Source organism: Pholcus phalangioides, unplaced genomic scaffold (assembly GCF_987345545.1).
Source record: "Pholcus phalangioides strain wild (caught in Gottingen) unplaced genomic scaffold, Ppha-v1.0 ptg000011l_1, whole genome shotgun sequence".
Lineage (NCBI taxonomy): Eukaryota > Metazoa > Arthropoda > Arachnida > Araneae > Pholcidae > Pholcus > Pholcus phalangioides.
The window spans coordinates 22,745,534-22,767,994 of record NW_028301604.1 but is presented as its reverse complement, the minus strand read 5'-3'; the positions used below and the strand labels follow the sequence as shown (position 1 = coordinate 22,767,994).

Sequence of the window (22,461 nt, the reverse complement as noted above, 5' to 3'; positions counted from 1 at the left end):
AATTGCTTTCTTGTCTTGTTAGTTCATTGTTGCAATGAAAAAAATGAATTAATAAAAACTACTTTCAATGCATTGTGCATTGTCCCCTTTGCTGAACATTCATTGATTCAAATAATGGAAAATATATCTTACATTTTTCTTTTCTAATATATGTGTAGTGATATGATTATGCTCTCCAACAGCTTTTTTGAAGGAAAATGTTGTTGCTCTCTACTTTCTGATTCAGCAGTTGAAAACATGTTTCAAAATGACAATTAAATTTTTTTAAATAAGAACTTGTTAGCATCCATGAAGCTGATATTAATGCTTTGGAGGTTTTGTGACAATAGCATAACTATTGTGATTCGGTCTGACAATTCACCTGATGCTAATCCAGCTAGAGCATAGTGGTATCATGCTAAAAAGAAATAAGCCTAATGCTAGCCAGTAATAAATAAGTAATTTAAAAATGAAACTATATGAGATATGGTTGAAGTCAGGGCCAGTTCTGGACATTTTTCAAGTGTAAGTGAATAATATTTTGGTTATAAATAATCATCCCCTTCCTTCAGTTGGCGCTCTAAAAATCCACCCCTTCTAACTGCGACCGCATAGTTCGCAAGATTCAAGATCTGGCCCTGGTTGAAGTTCACACCCAATACGTGTTGAAAACTTATAGATTGTTGCCATGAAGCATGAAATCTGTAATTAAAGTCGAAGGGGGCAATACTATAGTGCATTATTTATCAGCATCTTTTTTTTATCCTGTTGAAGAATCTCACTTGTATCTCTGTATTTGCAGAAATGCCTTTCATTCTACCCATCACTGTAGAAGAGAATAAAGACCCCTTTGTCCCCATGGATATTTTTTTTCCAAAAAAATTTACAACACATAAATTTTCTTGTTAAGCTGTAGTGGTGGCCATTTGTACCCATCAGTGGGTACAAATGGGTTATAAAATGATTTCAGGTTCAAATACATAATTTTAATGGCTCTTAGTGAAAGTAGATGCTCTTACTTGGATTGTTTGGCTATTGTTTACATAAAACTGTGCATAGTAATAAATTTGTATTGTCATGTTCTGTATAGAACAAAAGAGCTACCTACTTTGAAATTTTAGGCTAAACTACATCTACTGCATACAAAAGTTTAACATGAGCCTCAGAGAAGATGGAAGTGAAAATTACAGATTATACTGTAAAATCAGGCTTTCTAACTTTATCATTTTATGATCTGTACTACTACCCCTGGCAGAAAGTGTTCGTTCACCCATGAAAACGGTAGCAATGCTGCGTTTAAAACGCAAAAAACAATATTAAAAAATAATAATTTTTTTTTTCGAGTGAAAATTTTTGTTAAAATCAATCATTCAGAATAAATGACAAAAGTCATATATTTATTACAATTTGACCATGATAATCTATTTATAAATTTGTAACAATGAAGAAAAAAATGTTTGATCACATCAATTTTGAGAAAAAAAAGTGATCGATCACTGTTTCAAACAAATGTGTCAGTTCAAATTATGAAAATGAAACTGTTCGCGCAAGCACAAAGTAACCAGACAATGTATAAAAAGTGAACCCAACGGATTTTTATCATCACAATTTTTTCTGAAGTGTAATAAAAAAGAAGAAACTTCATTCCAGAAGATATCTTTCTCATGATTTTAAAAAATGGATAGTTTCCATGTTCAAAGATTACGTTTCCTCAAAGGGAGGTTGCAAGAATCTTCAGCTGTGCTCAAAGTATGGTGTGCTGCCTTTGGATGAAATATATGAAGACTGGTGACATAGAAAATTTTGCCTCAATCTGGTCACCCTCGTAGTACCACAAAGAGAGATGATAAAAACTGATCGCAATTGCCAAAAAAATTCACAGTGCCACCTCGAAACAGCTGATTGCAGAGTGGGTGAAGTCAGTGCCGTCTTAAGGCATGGCCCGGGAGCCTCAAGAGAAAAGGGGCCTCACAAAAATAAGATCCGGTTGAAATTTACGAGAATTTGCCTTGTAGGGCCTCAGAAAGATCACTTGACCTGGGGGCCCATGATGCTCTTAAGACGGCCCTGGGTGAAGTAAAATGTTCGCATCTGCAACCGTACTGTATGCAAACTTTTGCGAGAAAAGGGATTCTGGTACTGCAAACCAACACCTAAACTTAATTTAATTGGAAGCAGAAGAGGTCTCAGTTGCTATAGTGTAGAAACCATGTCCACTGGGGCATGAATGATTGGAATAAAGTCATTTTCAGTGACAAGTCAAGAATCAGCTTGGGGACTGGAGATAGGTACAATAAATTAATCTGGAGATGAACAAGAGAAAAGTTTAAAAATGAGTACATTTTGATAAAAGAATTAAATTTTGTCGCTCATTTACTATGTGGAGTTGCATGACAGCTGATGCATCAAGGGAACTGAGCATTGTAAAGCCTACAGTCAACTCAGAAGTCTACGAAAGCTTTTTGATTCTCAGTGTTGACAATTGGTTTGGGGATTCAACTGACTTTACATTTTAAGATGACAATGCCTCTTACCACTGCAGAAAAAAGGTGAGAGGTATCCAAGAATTGCTAACATTTCAACAACGGACTGGCCTGCTAACAGATATAACTCAATTGAGAATGTTTGGTACCATTTGAAGAAGAGGGTAGACTCTAAAAAAGGTGTAATAACGTCATGGAACTGAAGCAAGCAATTGGAGACTACTGGGAAGAAATTTTTCCATTGTACAGCAAACAACTTATTACTTCTATACCCCAAAAGATGAAAGCCATCATCCGGACCAAAGACGGACTTAAAACAATTTAAATTTCTTATTTTAGATCCCATAATTGATCACTTTTTCCCTCAAAACTGAGGTGATCGAACATTTTGTATAAATAGATTAATTAAGTTTATAAATAGATTATCATGGTCAAATTGTAAAAAATTTATGACTTTTGTCATTTATTCCGAATTCAGAATGATTGATTTTAACAAAAATTTTCACTCGAAAAAAAAGAATTGTTTTTAATTTTATTTTTTTTGCATTTTAAACGCAGCGTTGCTACCGTTTTCATGGGTGAACGAACACCTTTTGCCACGAGTAGTAAGAAGTTTATTGAATATTCTAATATTTGAAACATACTTATATTTAAGAAAGTATAAATAAATGATTTCCAATTTTCAGGTCAGATTATTCATTATTATTGATGCAGATATAAAATTTTTCCTTATTTCTTTTGTCTTTATTGTCTCAGAGCCCATTTGAAAAACAAATCCTAAATATCCTCTTGATCAAAGAATATAATTACAAAATCTACAAATTATATAAGGAAAACTATAAATACTATTTATTATCAATTACCTGACTTGCATCTTTAGATGGTTCAGCTGCTAAAGTAAATCCAGATGCATGTTTTAAAATAACATCAAAAGGAACATCGACTTGAATGGCTGTGAAAATAGAAACCTTCTATTGATTACTCCATAACTTGAAATTATACAGGGTGGGCAAAAAGTCTGTAGAAACTTTAAAAATGAATAAATACCAGAAAAATAACCGAAATAAAAAACGGTTTACAGTGTTAGCATCGCTAGGTCATGGGAATTTTTTTAAGACAGGAAAAAATAACTAAAAAAAACAGCCGATAGGTGGTGATGGTACAAGCGACTTTGGTGGAAATATGCAAATGAGACGGCTATAAGAACTTGCACTCCTAATCCATAACCAATTCACTGTTGTAAACCATGTATGTGGAACTCCTGCACTCTTCTGCTGCTGGATTTGTGACTCGCCTGCAATGTGTTATCCCCTGTGGTGGTGGTCACGTGGAACACATACTGCTGTAATAAATGATTTGCAGGCATTCTGTTGCTACTTGCGCACGTCGTTACTTGTGTACGTCAGCGCCACCCATCGGCTGTTAGAGTTATTTTTTCCATCTAAAAAAATTCCGGTGACCTAGCGATGCTAACCCTGCAAACCGTTTATTTCGGTTATTTTTCCAAATCTTATGAATTTTTAAAGTTTCTGCAGACTTTTTGCCCACCCTGTATTTAATTTTTTATAAATATTTTTATGTATTCCTTTTTTTATAAAGCTTCTTATGAATCGAATTGAATTTTTACAAATACAAAAGGCCACAACAGGAAAAATGCCAGACAAGGTGGCTGAAATGATATGAATGATATATATATATATATATCTAATGTAAAAGCAAAGGTAAGTGGGTTCTTTGGAATAAAATTAACAGCTCATTTTGCTATTTTTATGGCTAGTTTACTCATTTATGTGATCCTCAACATTTACAACTTATCAGTCAATATCAAATTACTGGGGTAAATATAAAAAATTTCATGTATTTTCTATTTTTTAAAATTTTGAAAAATATAAATCTTTATTTATTTGCCAGTGACTTTAATACTAAATGTTACATGTTAAATTGAACTTTTTTTCTTTAAAGTTTGACCTACTTACTTGCATTTTATGTGTATAAATGCATTTTTTAAGTTGAAAAATTATTGTAATAAACTTTTCATCAAAATATGAAAATCTACCATGCTTAGCTCTATATGCTGATCCTAGGCAAGCTGAATTAGTACTACTGTGAACATAAACTGGTGCATTGAAAACATCAGAAACAACCTGTAAAAAATAATTAATGGCATATAATGTAATGAAATCAATTAAAAAAATATTTTGAATAATTTTTGCTAAACGCAGTGGATTTTACATGAATTTTATAAGGTTAAAATGACACATGAGAATTGAAGATAATTATATATGCTTTCTTCATATTTTAAGCTAAGATTAAATTTAAAAAAATAAAACATGTCATCAAAGTACAACTAATCTATATTGAATCAGTGAATAGTGAAAATACTTTAAAAAATGAAAGAAACTAATAATAGATGCATATGCAATATATTTTTAAATTTTACATAGCTTCATAGTTGAATAAAATTCTATGTCTGTTTTGTTACTATATTACTATATGTAAAATGAATTAATATAATGTTAAATTTCAATGGTGAAAAATATTCTATTAAATATTCTGAATCAATGAGTTGATATGTATTGTTCATAATAATCAGTTGAATTTCTCATAAAATGACAGTTATCATGCAGCAGAATATCACTCCCATTCATAGCTGTAACCTAAGTATAGATTGAGTACCTCAGAAACCAAGAAAAGATTTTTACTAAATATTTGTATCCCTTATTTTTTTAGTTGACAGCTTTGCAGTTCCACATAGCTATTGAAAACAACTTGTTTCTTTGAATGAGATACGTAAACACATAATATTTAAAAAATATATTGATTTTATTAAAAAGTGCAAAGTGAGCTAATGAATTTTTCTTAAAATTTACATGATTATGCAGTATTTTTTCAATAACAATAAAAATTTGCTTGTCAATTTTTAATGTTAATAAACTAATTTAATTTCCTCTTTTTTTGGCTAAATGAGATACATTTTGTGGTTTTGAAAATTGATAAAGATTTCTCTAACGATAAAGGAAACATTACTTGATACTGAATCTGAATGAGAAAGTTCAGACTGAACTTTTAGCTTATTTAATGATGATAAAAACAGACTCTAGATAGCCTAATGAAGAGGATTTCTTTCAAAAAAGACTGCATACCATATATGTAAGCAAGTGTGTGACTAAGTGTTGTATGACAAAAAATAATTTGAAAACAACTTGAAAATGAACATTTGTTCATAGATCATCATAATATGGTTAAAAAACTGTGATTTTTTAGGAAAAGAAGGGTTTCAGATTAATTTTGAAAATAAACCTGTTATGAAGCAACAGGTAACTTTCATTTATAAAATAAAAATGAAAATGCAATTGAAGGAAATTATAAAAGACGTAACCTGTAAAATAGACTTATTCACAGAAGCACCCCCAGTTGCAATAATCTGAGATTCATGACCTGTATCAGGGAAATATTATGAAATGACAAAATATGTATATATATATATAGAGAGAAAATGTATATCATGTTGCAAAATTAATTAATTTTTGTTGAAAATAGTGTATAAACATTGTAAAAGTTCATTGTTTATTTATAAAAAAAGTGAAAACAAAATTGATGGGGAGAAAAACTGGAATTTGAAAGCATTACATGAAAACTGAAAGCATTATGTAAAGATTGAAAAATTCAAAAATGAAATTAATTGAAAATTTAAAAAAAATGAATCAAGCCAATGTCTCAGGCTCTGAATTTTTGATTAGTTTCATCTTTGAATTTTTGATTAGTTTCATCTTTGAATTTTTGATTAGTTTCATCTTTGAATTTTTGATTAGTTTCATCTTTGAATTTTTGATTAGTTTCATCTTTGAATTTTTGATCAGTTTCATCTTTGAATTTTTGATTAGTTTCATCTTTGAATTTTTGATTAGTTTCATCTTTGAATTTTTGATTAGTTTCATCTTTGAATTTTTGATTAGTTTCATTTTTTAATTTTTTAATCTTCATATAATGCTTTCAAATTCCAGTTTTTCTCATCACAAATTTTGTTTTCAATTTTTCATATATAAACAATGAATTTTTACAATATGTGTATATATACAGTCAAATCCCATTATAACAAACTCCAAAAGAATGGAGAAATCACTTCGTTATTACGAAATTTCGTTATAAAGGAATTCCAGGTTTTTTGCACTGTTCCTATGTAAACTTATCTGAGGGATTAGAAAAGTGTTCCTTAAAACAAGATTTTCGCTATAACGGTATTCGTTAAAACGGGATTTGACTATATATATATATATATATGTATATATTAATGGGCTGGGAATCGATTAAAATTTTTAACTGGTTAATCAAAAAGTTTTAATCGATTAATCGACTGATTAATCAATATTTTTTGTGACCATATAATATTAATAAGATGCTATAAAAATATATTTTATCCATTTCACACACCTATCTGGCAGATTTAAACAAATATAGGAATAGATTTAGAAATTAGGGCTGTCCACTTGAAGCAATTTAATATGCTGAACATAATTTTGTCAAAACCTGAATTTCTTCACTTGAATCTTGTCATTTCTTTTTTTTAATTGGTTATTTCTTTTTACTCACTGATTTTGAAATTAATTTCAATCATTCTGTTGCTTGCTCTGCTTTCAAATAGCTGCTGAAACTTTCTCTCAGGTGGTACATGAAAGAAGAAGAGCTGATGCACCCAAGAATATGAAAAACTACTGCTTATAGTAGAGACTATAAATTTTGGTCATGTCTTCTAAGACTCCCATCAAAGTCAATTTGAAATTGAAATCATCAGTTTTCATTGTATCGATTTGTCAAAAAATTTGATCAAAATATTCATTCAAATATTTTTTAATATGGCCACTTATGCAAAATATCGTGTATAAGAATGTAATTTGTAAAAACAACTAATCGGGTTTTTCAAACAAATCAAGTTCATTCACAAACTTTTAATAAAAATTTTAATCAAATTGATCGAGTCAATTAACTCAACTAAAATTTTTAACTGTGATTAGCTATTGATCAATTAACCAACCCAGTTAATTGATTAATTGGACCAGCCCTAATCCCTAGTACATACATACATACATACATATATATATATATATATATATATATATATATATATATTAGAAATAAAGTAGAAATTGTGAAAAACATAACCAATTAGGCAAAATTTTAAACAAGCATCAAAAATCTTAATATTTACGTTAAAAAAAATTATGAGAAGAAAGAATATATTTGAAAGAAAAGCATGAAAGAATATGTTTGAAAAAAAATCATGAAAGAATATGTTTACTTTACATTCTTCTGTATAATCAAGGTAATCTCGTTCAAAACTTCATTCTTACTCGGGGAGGGGGTCTGGTCAGTTCATGATGAGAAAAATCCAACTTAAGTTTCACACAACACTCCTTATTACAGCAGTGAACAACTTCCAGCCAGTGGTGATTTGATTTCGTCAATGATTCAAAATTTTATTAACGATTATATATTAGATATTTTTCAATTCTACTAACAGCTTTATGTTAGATATTTTTCAATTTCACTAAGATTTATGTTGGATATTTTTCAATTTTATGAATAATTTTATGGCATGATTGATTATTGAGATTGATTTATGATATATATGTGATTATTATATATTTAAATTTTATTATACTTGAATAAAAGTCTGACATGGTCTTGCCCCTCTTCGAGCAATGGCTGAAATTGCTGATCAGTGATAGAGCATGAACCTTGTTCCATTCAAAAGGAAAAAGTGGGTCAAATGCAGCCGGTAAAGTGGCCATGTGGGCATCGTGCTGGACTCTTGTCCTGAGGATCCAGGTTCGAGCCCTGTTGACAGCACAATGGTGGTCAGCTGAAGTTCGTTTTCTGTGGTTTTTCAGCTTCCATGCGCAAATCCGAGTTGATCTTTCATTTAAAAAAGTCTCTCCACAGAGAGCAGGTAGACCTACAACACGCGATACTGACATAACACGAAAATTTGAGCATTTCCATCTTTACTTCAGAAAATGGAAGACAGATGGCAGCATGAACACGAAACAAGTGCAATTCTACAACATAGATACTTTAGGTGGCCACACCATGGGCGGAGATACGGGGACGGGACGGGGGGGGCAATTCACTCAGAACATACATTCCAGCATGTGCTGATTTGTTAGAAATTCTGAAGAGGAATGTGTATGAGGTGCATGTACGATTAAGTAGTAGTAGTAGTAGCCCGTAAAGTGAATGAAATTGTATTCAGAGCCATATAGGTATTTATACTAAGAATAAAAATAATTTATTTTTGTGTTTGCTTCCTGACCATAAAATATGATGTTAAAAAAAAATATGATGCAAAAAAATATTATGATGCACAATTCGAAACAAAATTAATTTTGGTTATCAGCCTAGGACTGAATTTGACTTTTCTGCCAGACCTAGTGACATATGGTTGTACTGGCACAGTGTCATTTTTCTTTTCTTCGAGCTTGTTTTTGTCAAGTTCCACACAGACATCGTTAAAGATAAATGCGGGTTTCACTCTGTCAAGTGAAACACAGGTCTTTCTCCCATTTACATTTAAAGTGATATTTTTTTCATTACGAGAAATCACGTCCGGGTCACCATACTTTGGGTTATGAGGTTGCGTGATTTGGATAAAATGATGGATTCAGGATAATTGATTAATTTCTTAAAATAATTATTTATTTACAACACGAAACATAAGACGAAATAAAAAAATCTACGGAGCGACATGTTAAGCTCTTGATGGTTTGATCGCTTCTCTCGTGATTTCCCGCGTGAACAATCCAATGGCATCGGCTTTACAAGTGCCGCCATCTGTGAGATAAAATACAAATCGAATCTCACCACAAATCCATGACCTCATGACAACACTTTTTGTTTGGCAAAGATGAAGAATTTATACAAAATTTTGATATACACAAATGAAAATTAGTACATAGGCAAAGCTGTTATAGCAAGAGAGAGAATACCCCCTCTTCAAAAAGTGGGAAAATGACTGATATATATGAAATAACATGATTGAGTCTATCACTCCCCCTCCTGGAACATCAGAGTTGTCTCCCTCTGGCTGTGGTCAGGCTTTATTAAGAGCATCATGGGCCATGGGACCACATAATTTTTCTGAGGCCCTATCTGGCAAATTCTCAAAATTTTCAACCAGTTCTCATCTTTGTGAGGCCCATGCGTTAAGATGGCACTGGTTCTGTATATAATACTATTAAAAGTCAGAACAAAGTAAGTGATGAGTATAATGAGAAGATATGTGAAAAATAGTCAGAAATGCAAATAAAAATTATATCATGCTACATGTACAGGGGATCCCTCTTATAATGGTTTCCAAAAAACCGTCATGAGAAAACGTTGTATGTGGGGTCAACTGTATATAGCAGTTTGCCAATCTGAATGAGACAGGCTCAAGAGAACATTACCATCACTGGAGATTAAGAATTGGGTGGTATTTGGCAGCATACTACTTTGAGGGTTTACTGAGTGATGTGTGTATGGATGTTTTATGCTTTTAAACTACAAATATAGCTTGTGAAACTAGAAGTTGATGCATTGATCATGTCCATAACTGGGTGATTTGGATTTATTAATTCAAACTACACAAAAACTCATATTGATGTAAGAAGAAAATTCTTTCATTTAATGTTCAATATTGTGTGACTTAAGTTGTCATTGTAAGAAATTGTGACAAATTTAACATCAAGTTAAGGCCTGTTTACACGAGGCAAGTGCTTTAGTTGGTAACTTAATTTTTAGTTGCCAAGTACGATACAATGTATGCAGACGATAAGGGTCGTTTACACGGCTTTAGTTCGCAAGTGCACAAGTGATTTAGTTGGTAAGCGAGATCACTTGACAAAAAATAGACGATTCTATTTTTTCCGGTTAAGTAGACCTATGCGCATGCGCCAGTGGGCGTGACCTGCCGCTCTGGAGGGGTCTTTTTGCTCTCTCACGGAGGGGTTTATTTTGATCTCAAGCGTGAACCTGTTCATACTCCGTCGTCTCCTGAAGTTTCGCTAGAATTCCGCCGAAATATTGGATGGTGAGGTGGCCAGAGGATACAATCTTCAAGTTTATTGAAAAATATATTCGCCATGAATGTTTGTTGAACTATAGAAATGGAAATTACCTTAACAAACAAGCTAAAAATTATTCGATGTTGGAAAAAGCTATGGAATATTCTGTCGACGTGATGGCAGGAGTTGAAAAAAATTGAAGATTCAAAAATATATATCAGGTGGGGAGGATTTATATATTAAAAACTGGAGGGGGGTTTCAAATATTTCTCTCGTCCAGAACGAATTTGCTGCCATCTGTTGTAAAAATACATGATCAAATATTTAACATAAATATATCATCTCTATAGATTAAATTAAAAATAATAATTTCGAAAATTTGGAAATAATTTTTGTTTAATGAATTTTTATTATTTAATTTTCAACCCTTAGAATTTCCTACAAATGCCAAGAATCTTTTCCTGTATTTTCGGCTTACATAATTCATAATTTATCTCCTCTTTAACTTCGATTAAAATATCATATAATCAGTATTTACAACTTAGAGGAGAAATAGAGAAATCTTATATTTCTTCTCAATGACTTACTTAAGTTTATAATATGTTGTGTATTCTTTTTTCCCTGTGGCGTCATCTCTCACCCCCTTGCGTGGGTGGCAGAGGCGGAAAAAGGGGACAAGCTAACTGTTTCCCTTGCGTGACCTACTTCTTGCTCAGTATGTTGCTCTCGCGCCAAGTGATACAGTTTTTCCTTTTTTATTATGTGGAATTAATATTGTTAACCTATGTAAATAGTTTTTTAAAATTAAATGAACTTAAATATTATCAACCGTTTCTTCAATTGGAGTCAGAATATACATCGTCCTCAATGTGTACCACATAACTATACCCCTCTTGGGTAAGTGAAAGTGAATAAATTTATATTCTTTAAAAAAAATATCATATAATGTGGCTCTGATCACAGTATTCGTAAGTTCTACCTGATCATCTTCATCCATCGTTACGAAAGCTATCAGCTTTAAAAAAAGCACTTCTCTGAATGCCAGATAAATAAAAAATTATTACTATTATACTCCCGTGCGTTGCGTCTCTCTCTCTCCATGGATTTGAGTAGACTGAAGCGCGCATACGCTAACTGCGCTCGCCTCTGTAAAAATTATCCAATGAGCATCTACTTGCCACTTACGCGTGGACACTTTCAAGAAGAATCGGTAAGTTAAAATTAAGTTGCCAACTAAAGCACTTGCCTCGTGTAAACGGGCCTTTAGTTCATAAAAATCGACAGTGTGTGATGTATTTTAAATACTTGCTTAACATCCTTTACCCATTGAATAACCAAGGTTTTCTGCATGAACTCTTTTAGCAAGAAACTGGCCTTCAATGACTGCACGGACCTCCACTTCTTTTGAAAACCTCTGGACCTGTCAATAGAATATAATTCAGTAAATATAAGTATGCTCATGTTATAAAAACCCAAAAACATTGTAAATTGATTTTTTCATAATATAATTGATATAACCATTACTCTTCTGTTACATGAAACTTTATTAAATCAAATGACATAAAAGTTATTCACGCATCTAAAAGACAAAAATGCTTGTTACTTTTAGTATAGTATTACATTTAGTATACAGGTTCTTTTGTAAATACAAAGTTAATAGTCACAGAAAATCACTTACTTTTTCATTATTTTTATTAAACCTGAAATTTCCAATCACTTGTGGAATAATCTCCATCATATCAAAATACATCCCTGCAAAGAATATATGCATTAGAGTAAGAATTATTAGAATAGTTTTCAATTTTGAAAGAAAAGTAACCTAGCACTGTTAGCATTAATTACTACACCAAATAATGCTACATATTGTATTTAATGCTATTGATATAATACATGCTCAATCCAAAGATGAAATTAAGAAAACTGTTTCAGTATATGAACTAACTGTATAATGTCATCACATTAGGAAAAAATGGCAATGCTTATTGTTATGCTTGTAATGACATTTAATAACATGCAGTCTTTAGAAATAACTATATATACTGTATCTATGAATGATGTTCTACCAATATTGCCAAAATTTCCTCGTGGTGTGCTTTCAAGTAGTTCACTAAATAGTTCCCACGAGCCTTCCGCACATTCATCTCTAATTCTTTCTCTGGTCAAGGAACCATTTTTAAAACTGTGAATGAAAAGAAAATCACTTTGTGTACTGATTAGTTTACAAAGACACGATTTAAAAATAAACACAAAATTTTATTTACTGCAAAAAAAAGGAAAAATAATTACCAGAGAAGGGCCATATATTCATTTCTGTCTGTTGGATTGCATAACACATGGCCTTCTTCAGAAGGTTTTGGTTCTGTAAGCCATAAAAACACTGTATCACTTGTTCCTAAACTAACAGCCATATCTCCTTTTTTCAACCTCAAACCAGCTAAAGAAGCTAAAATATTATTTTAAAAAAATTTATTGACATACATATGTAATTAGAAAGTTAAAAAAAAAAATTTTACAGAGAAATAGGAATCCTTTGCCTGAAAATAACAATATAGCTTAGTTATAACTAAGCTATATAATATTAAAGAAGATAATAACAAATAGCTGGAAAAACATAGGATCCTGACATGTTTTAGACACACTATGTGTGTCATTTTCAGAGGAAAAATATAACCACTATCATCCTGACCAAATCACAACACTGAACCCACTTGCCCATGGATAGCAGGTTACCGCCATTGAGTGGAGGAAAAGGTCATTATCACATTGACCACAGATCTCGCTTGGGTTGATAGCCAAAACTTCACTCCTGGTTGCTTGGCAAAAGCAAGTATTTCCCAACAAGTCAAATGCTGTGACTGAAATTTTTCTAACCACAGAGTCTAACTTGTAAGAAATAATACAATAAGTAGGATCAAAAAGTATTCTTTTTATTTTCTGAAACATTAAAAAAAATACAAACCTTGATATGTGTGTTTGTATATTTTATTTTATTCTATTTCTTACAATATATTTGACATTGTGGTTTATATACCTATATAAGGGGGTAAGCAACGTTGTGCGCACATTTTTAGAACTTATGTTAGGAGTAAAATTTTAGAAATCACTGCTGTAAATAACAAGGTTTCATTGTTTTTTGATACACACACTCATTATCTCATATTTTATCAGTGTTTGCACAATTATGTTCACTGCATAAAGGTATACACTCATATTATGCAATACAGTATACACTCTCTTTGTCTTTGAGTTATAATATTGTCATTGAGCTTGTAAGAATAAAATATTTTGAAAGAAAAATACATGCATACGCACTCTTCCAATTTTGAAATACAATATTTTTCACAAATCATGCTACTGAAACAATGGAAAAACATACCTGGATTATCACCTGTAAATGCTACAACTTTGCAAAATGAATCAAATCCATAACGTTCTACAAAATATGGTGAAATGTTTCCCTGAAAAAAAAAACAAAAAAAAAACTGCTGCAGCTTTCAACATGAGAGATTTTTTTCTTCCAGCAATATGCCATTTAAAAAATCCATACATAAATCTATACACATCATCCCCATAAATTAATTATGTGGTGTAACCAGGCGCAGATGAGATACAGGTTGATGTATCAGTGGGAAGGGGGGGGAGAAAGAGTTATTTTGTGTCAATCGTCAGTTCTGTCCTATATTTGAAATGACAGGCCCATCTTCCCATGATATTGGGCACTTTGGGGGGGGGAATCAATCACCAACCCCCCCCCCCTTCTAGATACGCACCTGGGTATAATACTTATACAAAAAACAAACAAAACACACACGCGCGAAACCTTGAGATGAAACAATCGTGTGAAGTGTGATTTTCATTTAGGAAATTCAATGTAGGTGTTTTTGCGGTTAGATGAGATGTCTAATATCTGGATGAGATGTGTAGGTTATATATAATAATAAAAATATAAATGCAATATATACCAAAACAGTATCAGATGCAACAGGCACTCCTAGTTTGTCCCTCAAATTTGGTGCACATGCCTGTAAAAATGTATTGCATTTAAAAATATACAGCATTTTTGGAACACTTTGGAATATCATGCAACACACAGTATATAGGAAATGTGAGGATAATGGAGTAGTTGTGTAATATGAAACATCGGGTTTGTCCTGCTTTCAAGTATGGCTGCCAAGTAGAACAGTGATAAACTACTTTAAAATGCCCCATAATGCTCTACAGTCAGTGTCGCTTGGTTGTCACCAGTATACTGTCTGTCTGCTATAGGAGAAGATTTGTTTTTCAGTTTCAAGAAGATTTGTTTTTCAGTTTCAAGAAGTTTTTAAAGTGTTTATTATTTTATTTGGAAGTTTTCGTAATAATTTGAAACTAAGCAAAATGTACATCATAAGAATTGCATTTCATTATGCTGTAATCTTAGTTTAGCTAGTGATGCTTTCTAGTTAAATGGGACACTATTTTTTCAAAGATGGTGTGGTAACTATGTCAAACTATTAAATTTTTATTTAATATTGTCATAGGCTCATTAAATCTTGTTTTTGATGAATTTGAGTTAGTTTTTTTTTTCATTTGAACCTCTCTATTCCGACTATTTCATATTACCCTCCTTTTTTATTTTTTTTCCCCAGACTTGATATTTATTTTTAAATACCATACATTTGTCAATGTACTGACGTGAGCCTAGATGTTGTAAAAATACAGGTTCCAAAACCATGTCATGTTTTATAATGAAATAATCAAGAAAATAAAAATATTTCATAATCACAACACTTCCTACATACATGTTTCAGGAAATGAAATAAATTATATACTTCATTTAAATTGCCTGAAATTTAAATTCATATAATCAATTTCAAGACAAAATTATACAATTTAGATGAATACCAAAGCCCAGTTTACATGAGCAAAAAAACCCCTCCCAAAAAAAAGCACACCATTTTACCAGCAAAATTTTTGTCAAAACTTGTTTGTATGGTATTAAAATGGCCGACATCTGTTCACATTTGCTGCATAAATGATTATGGGAAAGGAAGTATGAACCCCCATATATCCTCAAAAAAAAGCTCAGGGCTTGACGAATGCCTGGCCTCAGATTACCATGGCAAAAAGTTTGTGGCCCCCAGACCATGCCCAGGTGAGCCCATGCATTAAGACTACACTGAGTATATGCACAAGTTTATTTTATTTATTTATTATATATATATATTTTTTGTATAAATGTAATACTATGGGGTTACTATTATTATGGTTTTGCTACTGCTGTATGGTTTTCATACTGTTTTTAAACGTTGATATTTATTCTTTTTTTATGAAAATACAATCTTATTCTTCCCTTCTAAATTTTTGAAATTTTTTTCCCTCTCCTTTTGGGGTTACTTTTGAAACACCAACAGGAATCATGTTGTTATATATTTATTGCTACCAAATTTTAACAGACTTACAACAAAATCAAGTCTTATGTCTGAAAACATGATTTTTTTTTTCTTTAAAAAAAGAATAAAAAAAAACTCACTTCTAAACATATATCTGACCAATCTTTAGTATTAATATCGAGAAGATTCATTCCAGATCCATCACTAATATCTATAGATGCATACTTCCCCAAAAAAAGAGTTGCTGCAAAACTACTAACTAAAGAAATTCTCTAGAGAAAAAAAGGAAATATTGAAGCATTAAGATCTTAATATGGTGATGTGGTTGATGACTTCAGTAAGTTACCACTAATGCTACACTAATAATTAATTATTAAATCTTTATCTACGTTAAATTGATTGATAAATCTGAAATTCTTGAATATGCTCAAAAAATCCAAGTATGAATCAAATTTATAATTTTAAGATTAGTTGAATGAAAATGATTTGTTAATTGTTGTTGTGCACAGCCATTTTGTACACTTTCTGGAGCAGTATGAAAATATAAACCTGTTTTATACAATAAATTCTTCATAACTTACTTCAGTATTTTGATAATTGTCAGGTCTTGTTTGAAAGAGTTTTGCTATTTGGTTTCCAGTAAATCTTTCATAAGCTCGAGATCCAGTGATTGAGGCTAATTTTAGTGGACCACCGATGATTTCCTCAAGCCTTAAACACTGCACACGTGTACTGGAATCCATCCATACTGGCGAGTCTCGAACTTGAAAACATGTCTAGAATGAAAAAAAAAGTATAGTGAATTTTTTATTACGGTGAAAATTTAACAAAAGTTGTGTAATTTTTCCCATTAGAAAGCAGGAGAAATTATTTGGAAAATAAACTAGAATAAAATTTATATAATTGTGTATCTGAAAACTATTAAAATATTAGTATTTGGTCTGAAAAATTTCTCATATATAAGGATATGAAACTTTCTAATTTTTAAGTAAGCATACAATATGTTTGAAATATCTGCTTAAAATAAAAATTAAAATGAATAAATTGTTTTAAAAAATATATATATGTCTAAAAAATAATATACCTGTAATTGTTCATGTAAAAATTTATCTGATGAAATTTTTTCCAGAATGGTTTCTGTCCCTTTTCTCCAATATACACTTCCATGTTGCTATAAAAAACATGTTTGAAAATATTCAAGGTCCACAACTTTGCTCTCTAAATATATCATTGTGTAGTGTTTTATTATACTGCTATTTGTGGCATTTCCACCCATTGCACTGACTTTCTAACAGTCATATTCATGGATTTAACAAATTCATTGTTTCACTAGGTTCTTCACTTTTTTGCATTCATTATTTGCAACTGCTGTGTGAACTTTTTAGCTTGTTTTTTTTCACTACTGCTATTTATGTTGAGACAGTCTTGTATTAAAAAAATTGCTTATTGTTGGTTTTAACCATAATCTAGAACAGTGGTTCCCAAACTGTGGGTCGCGACCTTCTGGGAGGGATGCGTAAATGAGAGGGGAGGGGGTTGCAAAAAAATTTCCAAAATCTAAGCGCCTTAAAATAAATATTTTATTCTTTCACAACAAAAATGAATACCTAAAACACACTTTAACTCTTAGCTGAGCTACGATTATTATTATGTTATTTATGTGCCCACACACTAGTCAACAGTAAAAAGCACACAGATAATAAATTAGAAACTACAGGGTGTCTGGGAAAAAGAACTCCCCCCCCCCCCATTAAAATTGAACATCTTAAAATTGGTAAGTGAAAAAAAAAACCTTTATTTCATATTTGCAGACAGTTCTATAAAATTTTAATAATGAGGTTTGACGAAATCACGTAGTTGCAGATTTTTACAGGCCCGTCACCAGAAATTTCATTCGAGGGATCAAAGTGATAGAACAATAAATTTGACCATCTCTTTCCCTTTTTTTTCGGTCATGTTCTCACATTTCGGGGGGGGGGGGAACTTGGGGTCTGCCCCCGCTATGGCCTTGGATTTTGATGATAGGAAGCTCTACAATCATTCACCTTTCATTGGTTGTCGAATACAGGTTAATGTATCCTCTGCATACACACATATAAGCATGAGCACTGACATATCTTAAAAACTTATCCTTTTTGTCCTTTTCATCTTACCACCTGCAAGTGATTGAGAGGAAGTTTTATGGCTTTACGCTACCCAATTTGGTGCACATCCCTTCCCTCGGAAAATTTGTCGTTCACAACCGACCCCCTGTTTTTTAAGCAATCCTACAGGAACAGTCCCGGACTTAGGCAGGTGAGAAAGGTGCGGTCGCACCGGGCCGCAAAATTTAGGAAGCCGCAATTTTCCTAAAAGTAACCCTTTTCTTCTGCAATGGGAAATATTTGTGTAAATGTTTTACTCCTGAAACAAACATTTCGTGGAAAATGAAACAGTTTCCAGTTTCAACCCCAATAATATCAAAGCACCGATAATTATTACAATTAGTGAAAGAATTCCAAAGAGCATATGCTTAAAATTGTATTGGGATCGAAACCCCCCCCCCCTTATGTTTGTTTTTCTTATGAAAGCATTGGGTTTAAAGCCCCCCCCCCCCGTATTTTTGAGCCCTCCCAATATTTCCAATCAGGGTCGCCTGCTTCCCCTCTTTCAGTTGCGGCCGTTTCCAATATATGAAAATGAATATAATAAAATGACTTCTTTTTTTCTGAGAACATCATTTTCCCTTCAGCGTCCTGATTGTGCTCCATCACACTGTCTGTACCATTTCTTTTACATGCTCGATGACCAAAACTACTGAATTGATGTTCGTAACTCGGAAAGTTCGTAAGTCGGGGAGTAATTTAATAATTTTTTTCTTAGAAAAGGCTGCAACTTTTTTTTTTGCATCGGGCCGCGAAATTCCTAAGCCCGGCCCTGTACAGGAACAAAAAAGAACAATTGTGGGGGGGGGGCCTCTCTTGCTTTTTTATTTTTATACTTTCAAGTGGGATGACCACAGGCCCATGATCGGCCTTTCAATCTAAATGGCTTTAAATGCCAAAAAATAAAATAAATAAATAAAAAATAAACCGTGATGGTACAAGTGGGGGAAAAAAATCACTGTACAGTTGAAGCTACAAATCTAAAATGTTTAGACGCAGTTTAAAACGCAGAATTTTCGAATGCTTATTCTGTGCTAGTGGGTATAAATTATTATATTTAACAGTAGTGATATTAAAAGAGTAATGTGTGAGCATGTGATCAGCATAGTGGGAATGAAGCGATCTTAGTGCTGAATGAATGAACGCTAGAACTTTGCCACTGGACTTATCCCGTTGCCGAGATCTCATCCAGCCCAGCTTCATGACAGAGTCTGGAACACTTTATTTTGTGTCAAAAAAGAAAAGAAAAAACCCATCTTAGTGCTGCATAGGCAAGTTGTAATTCAAACTACACAAAAAGGTAAGGCATTAATGTTATCATTATTATTATTTTTTGCTGTGGGAAAATTAGAAAAAATAAAATTTCACATTGAGCAAATTTAATCTGCAACAGGAAAAATATGAAATTGCGTAAAGTTTTTGGAACCTGGTCAAACTACAATGAAGTTTAGGACCTTGTGCCAGGGCCACCATCAGGAGAGTCGAGTACGCAAGCATGAGTGCCCTTCAATGCAAAGATTTGTAAACCTTCTGCGTTTAACTGTATGGATCATTAATATTATAATAATGTAAATATAATCATTTGATCATTTTTGTCGCACCACGGTCATTTTCTGCACACGAGGGCTAATTAGATCGGGACCCAAAATTTATTGCCGATTCCGAAAGGCAGGCTTGTTTTTTTTATACTCATCGAGAGGTTGGTGCGCTAGCGCATGTTCACGATATCTACAGACAAAATGTTCGAAGCCCGTATTCTGTTCCCTGATTGGTTAATTTAGTAGAGGGTGGTCAGGCCTGGCCATTTATCGTTGGCGACAAAATAATAACATTAGCAAACATCCTAACATAAATACCACGGCGGAAAAAAATACTTGAAGCGGAATAACAAATATTGAAAAGAAAAGCCCCCCCCCCCCCCAGGAAAGTACAAACGCCACGCTAGGAAAGTACAAACACTTAGCATAATTAAGTTTTTTTACGTTTCTGCCGACCGGAAATGAACCTATTTGGTTCACGCGGATTTATTAGTGCAGATTATATAATGAAAAAAAAAATTACCTCCCCCATGTTGAGGGGTGGAGGTTATTTAATGTCTGCTTTGCCCAAGGCGATGGTCCTCACATCCTGGAGGAGGGCTCCCTAGGCTGGGATCTTTCACGGGCCCCTATATGATGAATTTATAACGTGAAAAATACTGAGAAGCGTCCCAGGCCATCTCGTCCATATTCCTGGGCCCCAGGGCTGGAGATCTGTCAGCCTCACCCTCGTGGGGACCCTTGCAACAGTTGGATCCTGAGGTGTGTACCCGAGCAAGGCCGCAACTAGATACTTCGTCATCCGGGGCAAGCCGGCATTTTGGCACCCCTTGATGTAGAAGAAACAGTTAAAAGGTGAATTCGGCGCCCCCTTCTGGTTCAGCGCCCGGGGCACCAGACCCACCTGCCCCCCCCCCTAGTTGCGGCCATGGCCCTCACATCCTGGAGCAGGGCTCCTAGGCTGGGATCTTTTATGGGCCCCTCCGGTCAGACTTTCCACGGGTCCTTCTATAGTTAATTTATAGCGTGAAAAAGCAAAAAATTATGAGAATTGTCTCGGGCCCCAGAGCTAGAGCCCTGTCAGCCCCGCCCATGGGGGGGGGCGTGGTTGCGGCCCTGAGATTCCAGCCGTAGGCATATATATATTGACGTCATCGTGTTCCCCAGATGTTCAAGTCTATCTCCGCCTATGCTGGTGACCCATGTCCACCCACAATTACGGGTCTGACAGAGCTCAGGATAATTCTTTTAACTTTTTTCCAGCCGTAGGCATATATATATAATATATGAATTGACGTCATCGTGTTCCCCAGATGTTCAAGTCTATCTCCGCCTATGCTGGTGACCCATGTCCACCCACAATTACGGGTCTGACAGAGCTCAGGATAATTCTTTTAACTTTTTTCCAGCCGTAGGCATATATATATAATATATGAATTGACGTCATCGTGTTCCCCAGATGTTCAAGTCTATCTCCGCCTATGCTGGTGACCCATGTCCACCCACAATTACGGGTCTGACAGAGCTCAGGATAATTCTTTTAACTTTTTTCCAGCCGTAGGCATATATATATAATATATGAATTGACGTCATCGTGTTCCCCAGATGTTCAAGTCTATCTCCGCCTATGCTGGTGACCCATGTCCACCCACAATTACGGGTCTGACAGAGCTCAGGATAATTCTTTTAACTTTTTTACATTTTTCACAGGACAAATTTACTGTGGGGGATGGGACGCCAAAGATCCCAGCCGAAGGATGTGGGGAAACCTATACATTTTTTGTGTAAGTTACCGTAAATGTAATAAATCCGGTGATTATGGACCCCTCATGGCCCCCACATCCTGAAGCAAGGCCCCTAGGCTGGGATATTTTGTGGGCCCGCAGACCAAACTTTTCATGGGCCCTTCAACAGTGAATTTGTAGCATGAAGAGAAATGATTGTCCCGGACCCTACCTAACCTTGCGGGGCCATGGCGACCATTATATATTGCATATCATCGTGCCTTTCCCACAGAACTTGTCTATGTATGCCTTACACGGGTGGAACAGTGTCATCTTAACACAAACTCACCCGAGCCTGGTGGGGTCGTCTTCAAATTTTCTTTAGTATACATGTAAATTCATAGGCAGAGCATTTTTAGTCAGGTAGGACCTCAGAAAAATCTTGGTCAGACATCCACCCGCGCCTCAGGTAGCTGTTTAAGATCTGAAGTTCTCTTACATAGCCAGAAATTTTTTCTGCGGGGAGAGAGGAATCTATCCCTTTCAATGACCTTGTGCTTTGACTACACCCAGCATAATGTTAATTCTTGAAGTGGTTTCCAATTGGGCTGTTGAACAGCACTCTTGGGTGCTAGCAAGCAATAGGTGAGATGAGGGAAATTCAAAGGCATCTCGTTGCAGCCTTCGCTCCTCTGGACCATTTCATCACCCCCCTCAGAAGTTATTGGTTGACAAGGAGGAAAACATTTAAAGTTTGGGAAACTGTTCTGATCACTTCTCCATGGTGTCAGAAGTGTTTGAATCATGTGGGTGATTGTCTTGAGCTTCACATAGGAAATTTTTTATTTCGGAATCGATTCTGGAATTATTTATTCCAATAATTCAGGATTCTCATCAATTTTTGAATTATCTCTATCATTAATTCTGAAATTACTTTTTTCATTGATTCCGAAATAATTTCTTCAATTAAAATTCTCTGGAATAAATTGTTTTTCAATGTTTTCAACTATTTTCAGAAAATGATCAGCGGGCCACACGTTGAAGACCCCTGGTATAACGGAAAGGCTATACATTACTTGCCATAGCTTTTCTTTGTTTGTCACATCTTTTACTCTAAAAACAACGGTTTTTCTCTCCTCGTCATTTCTGATTACTTTATAACAGTAATTACTAGGAAGTTCC

At 33.8% G+C, this 22,461-nt stretch overlaps 1 protein-coding gene across 8 annotated transcripts in view; it reads right to left on the bottom strand.

Moving 5' to 3' along the window:
- Positions 1–22,461, bottom strand: part of LOC149080230 (xylulose kinase) — a 48,722-nt gene that overhangs the window by 13,979 nt on the left and 12,282 nt on the right. For 7 of the 8 annotated variants that reach the window (XM_089239297.1, XM_089239299.1, XM_089239298.1 and 4 more), the window contains 12 exons: positions 16,958–17,044; positions 16,455–16,649; positions 16,014–16,145; positions 14,464–14,523; positions 13,878–13,959; positions 12,788–12,944; positions 12,565–12,680; positions 12,180–12,253; positions 11,825–11,921; positions 5,842–5,900; positions 4,519–4,606; positions 3,326–3,414 (listed from right to left, as the gene is read on the bottom strand). In XM_089239297.1, the coding sequence (XP_089095423.1) occupies positions 3,326–3,414; positions 4,519–4,606; positions 5,842–5,900; positions 11,825–11,921; positions 12,180–12,253; positions 12,565–12,680; positions 12,788–12,944; positions 13,878–13,959; positions 14,464–14,523; positions 16,014–16,145; positions 16,455–16,649; positions 16,958–17,044 (1,236 nt within the window). Of the gene's footprint in view, positions 1–3,325; positions 3,415–4,518; positions 4,607–5,841; positions 5,901–11,810; positions 11,922–12,179; positions 12,254–12,564; positions 12,681–12,787; positions 12,945–13,877; positions 13,960–14,463; positions 14,524–16,013; positions 16,146–16,454; positions 16,650–16,957; positions 17,045–22,461 lie in introns of all 8 variants that reach the window. The other variant, XR_016193554.1, reaches the window with a different exon arrangement.